The 11,279-nt window shown below is 37.8% G+C and overlaps 1 protein-coding gene across 1 annotated transcript; it reads left to right on the forward strand.

Annotated features, from left to right (window-relative positions):
• The first annotated feature begins 740 nt into the window (after positions 1-740).
• Positions 741-9,753, forward strand: abhd8b (abhydrolase domain containing 8b). The gene is made up of 5 exons (XM_032572427.1): positions 741-977; positions 4,507-5,310; positions 5,439-5,609; positions 6,277-6,493; positions 7,440-9,753. Exons 2-5 carry the CDS (start codon positions 4,517-4,519, stop codon positions 7,665-7,667), a joined length of 1,410 nt encoding a protein of 469 aa, XP_032428318.1. The 5' UTR covers positions 741-977; positions 4,507-4,516; the 3' UTR covers positions 7,668-9,753.
• Positions 9,754-11,279: the final 1,526 nt, after the last annotated feature.

Consider the following 11,279-nt stretch of genomic DNA (forward strand, 5'->3'; position numbering starts at 1 on the left):
TTGAATTCTGAGAGTATGACTTATAGAAAAAAGAATAGTGATGAGTTTAGCAAATTTAGAAAGTGACTGAGATGAACCAGTAGCCTCATACTGATAACAGTGGTTTATTTTAAAACATGTTTTATTTAAAATGTTATTTTTAGGGGCTTTATCTCACTTTACGAGCATTGCTCCACATATCTATATTCCACTTGAAGATTGGTTTAAAACGTTTTAAATATTAAGAATATTTGCTAAAATATTTTAAAATTTGACAGAAAATATTCCAAAAACTTTGACATTGCATTCTGAGAAACAGGGTACGTAGTGTGGTGGGTCTGGTTGCTATACACTGTCAGGGCAAACTTTCTACACACTTGTTTTTGTTGAGTAAAAGCCATGATGGACAACATATGATTCACCATGCAATATAGTAAACATGATGTCACATTTACAAAGAGATTGAGATGCTCTACGGGGAGATGGAAGGTCAGTGGAGACCATGTGATGCTCAGACGGTATGTGAATCCAAAACTTTCTTTCTGCAAGGCAGTGCAACCACATTACAACACATTTTCTCAGTTAAACAAGCTTCCTCTAGTGAAGAGTTTGATATGCTGTCTTCCCCTCTTTAGCCAGCAGGGGGCAGCTCTTCACACGTGCATCAAGGACCAGAGGCAGATGGATTTAAAGGCCTCTGACACAGACGGAGAACTCTGGAGCGTCTCCAGCCGCCTTCACTCATGTCCCAGTATGAAACTGGAGGACTGGAGCTCCTCTCTGATATTTGGCTGTACCTCTGGTCCCTTAGAAAGACATGTTGTCTGCTGGCACACACTGGCTGGCCGCCATGTGGTGGCTCCCGACAGGCCAGCGAAATCCAGATAAATTAGATTATTGGATTGGCTACAACAGATTATAGCTCTCCTTCGATGCTTCATAAGAAAGCGGCACCAGTTTGATCATAGGAGGTTTTATGAGATAGAGCCTTGATAAAGGTAAGCTTTCTCCTTCACTTTGGTGCAAATTTTTTTTAACCCATATGTTTAGTTTTGGTTGTTTCAATATTTAGTTTGAACTCAAGAGAAAGGTTCCTGCATACAAACCAAGCAGAGCTGCAAGCTGCACATTTTTAGTTGAAAATGTTCTGGAACTTCCCTCATTTTCTGCAACATAAAGCAGCGAGCACTCTGTTCAAATGAGTTTCACTGTTGCAGGTGAATAGATGGAAAAATGCCAACCTAAGCAACAAAAACACTGCAGCTCGGTTTTAAAAACTAATTTATTTCTCAGTGAAGAGCATGCTTTCAATCCCACATTGTGTCAAGATAAATTATGCGTTCAAAGTTTTGGTAAAAGTCTATTAGACATTGCATTCCAGTTTTTACAATAATAATAATAATAATAATAATAATAATAATAATAATAAAAGATGCATTTCTGAACTTTAACTTAAATTTAAGCCAATTCAAGCAGGCGGAATTTGTTTACTATAAACACATTACTGCAACAACTGGTAACAATTACCACTGTTTATTTTAGATTTTACCTCATTATAGTAAACATGTTTAAGTGATCTTTAATAAAAACTATAGGCTTTTACAAACCAGGTCTACATTTATTTCACTCACAGGTTGCAGCCTGTGAGTGAAATAGACATTAGACACTTCTACCTGGACACCATGCAGTGGTTGTGTGTAACATGTGCATTGTTATGTCATAATCTTTTACAGCCAATGACAACAGAGGCACTAAAACCTCAGTAAAACAAATGAGGATCACCACATTATTTAATTTTTTAATGAGGTTCATATGCTCAGTCACAATAATCACCAAAGTAAATAATAACCAAAATGTTTAAATATTTTCTATTATTAAGGTTTATAAATTGCATTACTAATTGAACAGATGGTAATATGTTGATTGCATCAATCCATATCATATCCTTAAAATGCATTAGCAGTAGTGTAAGCAGCTGCTAACATTGAAACAGTAACATCATATTTATCCTCATCATTTTTCAAAAATGTTAAATTTTCTGTAAGATTGAAGTCTTTCACTTCCTAAATCACATATTTAAAGGAAGAAGGAAATTCTGTATATTTCGTAGAATTAATCTAATCAAGAATTAGTGTCATACAAATTACACTAAAGACCGTTTTCTAAAGCAACAAAGACACAAACATGTCTGTTGTGTTGGTTCTGATTTGTTCTTTAGTAGATTTCTGTTTTTTGTTTGAGTCATTGCATGTTTGGAAAGTTATTCTCTCTGGTTTTGGATGCTGCAGCTGGAAGGATTTTTGCTCTTGCATTGATACTTTCACTTAGCAGCTGTGGTTCTGGACAAAGAGGCCAGTTGGACTGAACATTTTTTTGTTTCTGATTCAGTTCTATGATTACCCTGGATGGTTCCTTACTTCCTCATCTCTCTGACTCCACTAGACAAAAAAAAATAAAGAAAGTCTCTCTTACCCTGAGCATGGCGCTAATGGGGAGGAAAACCAAAACATTTCAGAACTTTGCAAAAAAAATTAGATGAGCATGGTGAAGAAAATGTGGGAAGTGAGGTATTTGTCTTTAATTAATCACCTCTTTGCTTACATTTTGATTAAATATTCAATGACCGTTTTCAAAGTAGGAGCAACCCATATCCTGTTATTTTTATTTAGCCCAGGGATCTGCAACATGTTGGTCCAGAGCTGCAAGTGACTCTTTGGACTTTTCACAGTGGCTCTTAAATACTTTGTCTTAAAATGATTTTAAAAAGTCTTATTTTTAAATCCATATAAAATGAAGTTTTTAAGAGTTTTTAACTTTTTCCACTGAATAATTTTCCCAGTACATGTTACTAAATGCACCAGTAATATTTATTTAAATGTATTTCTCTTGTTGTTAGTCTGTGCAAATATCAACATCCCATAAAAGAAATTTAATCTATCATCTTTTTTTGTAAAAACGTTTATTTTAAAACCTTAACATAGAAATAAAATGGTTGTTCTATAAAGATTGCAGCCTTCATGTAGTAGATATTCATTAAATTGTAAAAAAAAAAAAAAGAAACAAAATCATGGAATATTTTGTGCCTCTAAACAAGATTTATTCATCTGGACCGAGGACAGAAATGGCTCCTTGGACTGTAAAAGTTGCTGATCCCTGTCTGGACCAAATAGAGAGAGAGGAAACAACCAAAAAAAGTTAAAGGAAGTTATTTGTGTTTCTTGTGAAACAACCTTGCAAAACTCTTTCAGTGTGTTAGTTGCAAATCCCTTTTCCACAAAGTCAGATCACGTTGTTTCAATAAAGCATTGTGGGTTTAGTTTGTTTATGGTTTGTAAGATTTAAAATGAAAGGATTCACATGAAAATGATATTTCTTTGTGATTTCAACCTGCAGATTCAGCGCTGTTAGGAAAAAAAAAAGACCACTTGAGTCTTAATGGGATCAAGTATTTATAAGAGTTGCAGCGGAGGAGTGTGGGATGGAATCATCTATAACATTATTTCATCATTTATTAATATAAAATTGTCACTAATACAACAATTTGATAACTTAAAGACCATAAACAGACAGCTGGATAAAACACCTATAAATTCCTGTAATAAATGTAAATCTTCTTTACCTCTTATTGTAAAGAAGATTTACAATAAGAGGTAAAACAGCATACACTGCTCTACATAGCACCCCTGTGCAGACTGGGGTCTGCAACTGTAGCCAGTGTAAATCAGCCAGCAAAGCAGAGGCTGCAACACATTGTGCCCAAAACAAAAGAAGCAGCAAATGGAATGGGAGTGTAAAAAAAAATGCAGAAACTGAAACAGCAGCAGGTGTGACTGTTTTTCATCAAGATGAGGTGGAGAGATTTGTTGTTTGTACTTAGAGTTTAATCCCCTCCAATGGGGAGGGGAGCAACGGGAAGGTAAGATAATGCCACCTGCATAGAGACTTGCAGACCTTACTGCTGCTGTAGTTTCTGTGGCTGATAAACAACTGAAACTAAACGTGTGGCCAGCTGCTTTTCTTTAAAAAGAAACTATTAAAACTAATTTGGTCCATGGTATTACTAATACTGTACTTAGAGTCATTACGATTTCTGGACATTTACCATTTAGTTTCATTAACATTCTTTATTTGAACTTTATGAGACTAGATACTCCTGAAATGATCCAATTATCTCTAATATCATCCAAAAGTAGCTGGTTGGTTCCCCTGCAGCCCTTCAGTGGATTGCACTGCTGCAGAGGGATCACATGGTGGACAGCTTTAACTCAACGAGCTATAACTGTCTGCAGCTATTTATATCGCCAAATGCTGCCGTAAGAAATGCATAGAAAATCACAAAGGATTCAGTTGTAAATAAATACCTGAGTGTAAAAGGGCAAAGCTTAGCTAAGTTTAAGTTTAGCAAAGTTTAAAAAACAATATCTGTTTGCATATACAGTATATAGTCTAATAATAAAGCTTAATGATAATTAAGCCCATATTGTATGCCATCATCATATTGTATTTCTGTGTCTGTTGTCCATCCAGACTGGCAGCCATGCTGACCAGCTTTATTGAAGGCCTCCTCTGCTGTCTCACCTCCAAACCGGCCAACACCGTGGTTCCCGTGGAAACCTCTGAGCCTGCAGATGGGTACGAGTTTGTGGAGGTGAAACCAGGCCGTGTCCTGCGGGTTCGACACATCATCTCTGACAGACCGGCGGTGGAGGAGCCCTCGCTGGGTGGGATTGTGAGCTGCAAAAGAAAGATCACAGTCTACCGCAACGGACAGCTGTTCATTGAGAACTTGGGCGAGAGGGCGAGCGCGGAGCTGAAAACCTGCCAGAACGGAGAGACTGAACCCAACAGCACGGTGGAGGTTGAACTGACAGACTGTCGCAACTCTTCACCTCCTGTCAGCATCCCCGAGGCCCGGTCAGACTCTGTCGCAGCTGGAAACAACGGGGCATCGGAAACTGGGTCAGCAGGAGAGGCACCTGCTGCCGGGCAGGCCGAGCAGTCCCAGCAACCCCGCAAACGAAGGAGGAAGCCGAAGCGCATCGTGGTGATTGACTGTGAAAGGAGGATAGCAGCCTGTAAAGGAACACATTCAGATGTTGCTCTGTTCTTTATCCACGGGGTTGGGGGGTCGCTGGATATCTGGGGGAGTCAGCTGGACTTCTTTTCCCGACTCGGGTACGAGGTGATCGCCCCGGATCTGGCAGGCCATGGAGCGAGCTCATCTCCACACATAGCTGCAGCGTACACCTTCTATGCCCTGGCGGAGGATATGAGACTAATCTTTAAGAGATATGCAAAGAAGAGGAACATCCTCATTGGACATTCATACGGGTATTATTAATGTTTACACCTTTATATCAACTATTAATGGAAAAAATTATAAAAGTTCTATTTAGCAGGTTACCACAAGATTACTATCTGTTCTATATTATAACCCTCATTCTGTTCCTATCTTCCAGCGTGTCTTTCTGTACGTTCCTGGCTCATGAGTTTCCAGACCAGATTCACAAAATGGTGATGATCAATGGTGGTGGTCCCACAGCGCTGGAGCCCAGCCTGTGCAGCATCTTCAACCTGCCCACCTGTGTGCTTCACTGCCTGTCCCCACTGTTAGCCTGGAGTTTCCTAAAGTAAGACACATTTTTATTCTGATTATAGATGTCCAGATCAGGATTTTTGTTCTCAGTGAGTTACTTTAGATCATTTGCAGGTGTTGTGGTTCAACACAATATCTGCATTTTTGCAGACTACATCCCATAAGTACCATAATGTTGACACAATCAATGCTACTAATGTGGTTTAGGCTGATTATACACGTGGTGAAGTTGGAAAGAAGAGATTCTGTCAGGATTCTGGTGTGTGATTAACAGGTGGAAACTTTGAGCAGAAGCTGGCTTAGTTTGAGCTGACATCTGCTGGGACAAGAGACGGAGTAAACAAATCTGTTTGCAGGAAATTCTGTACAGTGACATTGAAATTGTCCTTTTCCTGTCATTTTCAAAACATAAACAGAATAACCTATCAATTTCTTCTTAATTCCAAGCAAAATAATTATGTGAGGAGTATGAAAAATTTGGGTTTAGCTGAGGTGACCAGAGGGAAGAACAAACTGCAGCTAAAACATCTGCCAAAGGTAGAAAAATAAAATCTATCACAGTTAATTCTTTACAGTTTCGTCCACATTGGGAAGCTTTAGACTTTAGACTTAATGCCAGAAAGTGGGTGATGCAGTGTTTGGCACCATTTGTTTTCATCTGTGTTTGTAACTTAGATAAATCTCTGCTTCTGCCTCTGCAGGGCGGGCTTCGCTCGGCAGGGATCCAGGGAGAAGCAGTTGCTGAAAGAGTACAATGCCTTCAATGTGTCGTCATTTGTATTGCGTGCCATGATGAGCGGTCAGTACTGGCCTGAGGGGGACGAGGTTTATCACGCTGAGCTCACGGTGCCCGTCCTGCTGGTTCACGGCATGCATGACAAGTTTGTCCCAGTAGAAGAGGACCAGCGCATGGCTGAGGTGAGGACTGACCAAGACTCTGGGTACAGAGACCAAACAGCTAATCTCGTTAAGGTTGAGTTTTTAGTTTGGGTAAAAAAAAACAAGCACAAGATGAGAAAATGTTTGAATCAGTAAAATTGATATGATTACCTCAGAGGAAGACAAAGTCTCTCCAGACCAATTACTTTGAGAAAGACTGAATGATTTCTACAAGACAACCAATTTGTGAAGGTCTTAAAATATCACAAACACACATATCACATTTTACAAAACTTGGGTTTAGCTGAGGTGACCAGAGGTAGAAATTAATAAATGGGTTTACAAAATAACTAGAATCTATGGTTTTGGCAAACATACCATTGAATATTTTAGCATGTAATGACTGCAGCAGGCTTGATTGATGCTAGTTCAAATACAAAGAAACTCTGGATTTTTCTACACAAGCAAATCATTTTACACCTAAAAAAATCTCATCCAGGTGTCGTAACAATCTGAAAAAGTCGTTTGAATTTGTATTAACACATCACATTATTACTCACATACAGGGGTGCAAAAAAGTGTTTTGCTCCCTTTCTGATTTCCTAGTTTTTTCCTGTTTGTCACACCTAAGTGTTTCTGAACATTAAACCAATTTGAATATTATGTGCATTCACACCAAATGCTTTTTGAGCATCAGGCGCGTCTCATTTACATTCAAAGTCTGTGGAGCGTCGGACGCATTGGACGCGCTCGCGTTGCGCTAGACGCTCGATGCGCCTCCACATAGACTTTGAATGTAAACCAGACGCGCCTGACTCTCCAAACGCATTTGGTGTGAACGCACCATTAGTGAGACAACATGACTAAACACAAAATGCAATTTTTAAATGGAGTTTTTATTATTAAGGGTTTTACCCGAGTTCACAACATTCATGTTTCATGAAAAACATTGACTGTACCTCTTCTTTTTTACTGTTTCTGTCAGATTCTTCTAATGGCGTTCCTGAAGGTCTTGGAGGACGGCAGTCACATGGTGATGCTGGAGTGTCCTGAAGCTGTCAACACACTTCTGCATGAGTTCTTCCTCTGGGAACCAGTCACACTTCCACCACCAAAGAAAGAGCCCAAAGCCCGTCCAGAGACCGCCAAACCTCAAACTGACAACATTTCTGAGCCCGCCACAGTCCGGCCTGCGACCGCCAGGCAAACCTAATCAAACTGAACAGAAACAGACTAAAGAACGCAACTGATTGAGGCTAAAACTGAAGCAGGGGTAAATGTAAAACGTGGCTCATCCACTTCCTGCAGAACAGAGCAGGTTTGAATGGGACAGACAGACAAAGCGGACGATTTATCTGAGCTCCTCGGGATTACAGTTAGATTTGTGGAGGTGGGACACTGCTGTTCTGGTTTGGTTTCAGTTGAAGTTTGAAAAGAGCAAATCAAGTCAAAGACTGTTCGAATGTCAGCTCAAAGGAGTTTATCCCAAACATTCAACAGAGGATCATGTGGTTGTGCCTTTGAAAAACTAGAAAACTGGTGAAAATCAACCAAGATAAACAATGATATGAAACTGGCAGGAGAGTAAATCAGATTCCGTCCGTCCATTCGTTATTTTGTCTGAGATCAGGTCACAGAGCTAACCCCCTCACCAACAACACTTTCCATCTCATTGGGGTCCCAAAGTGTTTCCATGCAAACCTGTAGTCTCCTCCCAGTTAGACGAGTCAAAAAAATCTCCAAAGGGAGGTTGGTCAGATGCCCAAATAACCTCAGTTGACTCCTCCCAACGCGGAGGAGAATCACCTTGGCTGTGATTCCCCAAGGATGATGGATCGACCCATCTAATCTCTAAGCTGAGTACAGGCACCCTGCAGAGGAAGATGATCTCAATCATTGAAGAATGTCTGAATCCATTTCTCATGGCCATACAAGAGACAGACTGGACAAATGAGAGCCTTGCTTTTTGGATCACCACAAGAAGAGCAGAACACAGTCTGCAATACTTCAGATGAGGCCCCAGTTCATCTATTAATTTCCTTCTCCATCCTGCAATCATTCGTGAACAAGACACCAAGATACTTGAACACTCTGCTGGAGGCAGACCAAATCCTGAACAGGATTTTGCCAGATGAAAGTCAAGGTTTGCACTTTTAGAATCAAACTATGATGCAAACTGCTGGAATCTGATTTTTTTTAGTTTTTCTATTGCTCAGACTTGATGAAAATCTTTCTTTGTGTGTGTCTTTTTTTTTTGTTAAATTGTAAAATAATACATTTGTAAACCATACTGAAGAACATGACCATCAGAAACAATTGTTTGTATAATAAAATTAGTCCTTGACTGTTTGAGCTCTGGCTGGATTATACAATGGAGTATTAAGGTCATTGCAGATAAAAGGAAAAAGAAAATATATAAAAACTGCAGACATTTTGAGATTAATTTCACATATTTAAAAGAAAAAAAAAACTTAAATATGTTTTAAAACAACATTTCTCTGATGTTGGAAAGTTGAAAGTTTGCAAGATTTTCTTTTTGTTTTTTATTTTGTTTTAATTTGACCTCTTCCATGGTCTTAAGATATGGGGTAATTTGGTCCCCGAACTTTCGTGGTCGCAAAAACCCCGCGTGGTGCGTTTTTAAGAGATTTTTTATGTGCATGGTTTCAAGAACTGACGGTCCGCTGGAATAATCCGTCCTTCTTCCCCGCTGTCTGACCGTGACATCTGCTGTGCTCCTCCTGAGCGTCGCTCTAACACCGTGGGAGGGAAATAAATATACGATATTAAAACTAGAATATCCTGAAATTGTAAAGCCAGAATTTATAAGAAAAAATGAATTTATCAGAAAAATATCAAAAGTTTTTCATTATTAAGTCAGAGATTTGTGGCAAAATTGACAGAAGTCCTCTAAGATTGAGGTGGTAAATTTAAGAAAAAAAAATTCAAAACATAAGCAGCAGATCTGGGCTCTTTTACTACATCAGAATGACATCTTACGAGTCTGACTTTGACTTCGTCTGACTTTCTAATCTCAGTAAACTTCTGAGGTTTTTTCTTAAAGGTTTCTAACTTTATAATGTCAGAAAATATCTAAGGTTTAAGATTATAAATGTATACTTTTAGTCAAGGAAAATTATTTTCTTCTTGCAAATTTTCAACTTTATTCCAGAGAATATTGAAATATTTTTAATATAAATATTAAAGTTAAAATTCAAACTTTTTTGGTGGAAATTTACAAAAGATTTTAGTTTATTTTATCTACATTAGCCGTAATACTCCTTCATAGATTTTGAGCCTCATCTAAATGTAAATTTAAGCATCCTCTCAGTATTTTTGTGTCGTGCTCCAGGGTTTTATAAAAACAGACATGTTAGTGCTTGTTTGTAGTAGTTCTTGATATACGGTACTGTAGAAAAAGGTACTAGAGGGCTGTTCGATTATGTTCTTGCAAGCTGAAAAAAGGGATTAATGAATGCTGCTCAAGACAGGAGTGAAATTAAATCTACTGCTTCCTGAGATGATGTTCATTCAACTATACATCACTAAATTTAATTAGCAAGTAAATTACCAATATATATACAAATAATTTCTAAAAATATATGTTGATTCACTAAAACTGTGAACGCTTAGGATACAAAGCAGGAAAAATTACAATCCAGACAGTTTTAAAGTATTAAAAATATTCTCTTTAAAACCCTTAAGGCAAAGTCATCATATTGTTTAGTTTATAAATTGTGTATTTCACCAAATGACTTTAATTTCATGATAAACTGTGCATACTACAGACATGTGTTTAAAAATTATACAATAGTGATGATATAATTGGGTAGTTTTTTTTTTAATATTTGCACTTTTTTGATACAAGAAATAATTGTTTACAGTTAAATATGGATCATTTTATTAAACCTGTTATAGTTGTTTCCTCCTTTAGTTTAATGTACAGAACCAGTCGTGATTGTTGGCACCACCTGGTAGAGATGTACAAAGCCTTAAAATAATTTCCATTTTCCTCTGGGGAATAAATCTGAGACACAGATGGCATTAAATGAGTCAGATGCATGCTATTATTTACAAAGGAAATTACCGCAAGAAAGTGGTTCAAGCTCAAGTGAAAGGTCACTTTCCTGGAACAATGTGTCCTTTTGGGTTCACCAAGTTTCCATAAAAAGAATATACTTTAAGACTTCAGTATCTTGAGGGGTGCCAGTCATGGTGGAGAAAGCTGTGTCAAAGTCAGCACTGTACATTTTAGCAGCACTTGTATTCACAAAACAATGCAAAATCATTGATAGAGTGTATTTAAAGATAAAAATTTCAAGGTTTGGGAAGCATTTTTTTTATTTAGGTAATTACCTCTGCTCTATAGTGTTTGTTTCCAAAATCTTCACTATGGTAAAACATAACACATGCTCTTGTTATTGTGTTTAAAGTTCACAGTTGGATGTTTTTTATGCTTATAAGCCAAAACAACTGTTTTTTTTTTTGACAGACCTAAACCCTTCTAGGCAAAATTTGATCTAAAACCAAGATCTCACCCACACAGGGTCTGCATCAGTTTTTCTAAATGTTTAGATGAGCATCCCTGTTTCATTGCATTCTTTTTATTTGTGCTGCAGTAATTTGTTTGTATTTTTGCAAGACACACAATTGATAATTTTTGAAATGTAGTTTTTGGTGTGCTTAGTTATAGAAAGTGCTTTTATATTGCCATTTTTGAAGTTTATTTAGAGCTTTGACTGAATTTTCGAGCTGATATTTTATTTAATATGCAACTTTAATCAGAAAAAACATGCAGCTGTTTGATTCTTGTGCAAAATTGAAG

The sequence above is a fragment of the Xiphophorus hellerii genome, chromosome 9 (assembly GCF_003331165.1).
Source record: "Xiphophorus hellerii strain 12219 chromosome 9, Xiphophorus_hellerii-4.1, whole genome shotgun sequence".
Lineage (NCBI taxonomy): Eukaryota > Metazoa > Chordata > Actinopteri > Cyprinodontiformes > Poeciliidae > Xiphophorus > Xiphophorus hellerii.

Bases quoted from the DNA above. Each gene is read 5' to 3' on its own strand.
- abhd8b (XM_032572427.1), top strand. From the start codon at position 4,517: ATGCTGACCAGCTTTATTGAAGGCCTCCTCTGCTGTCTCACCTCCAAA. The intron at 5,311-5,438 runs GTATTATTAATG...CCTATCTTCCAG, and splicing joins CTCATTGGACATTCATACGG to CGTGTCTTTCTGTACGTTCC. The intron at 6,494-7,439 runs GTGAGGACTGAC...TGTTTCTGTCAG, and splicing joins AGGACCAGCGCATGGCTGAG to ATTCTTCTAATGGCGTTCCT.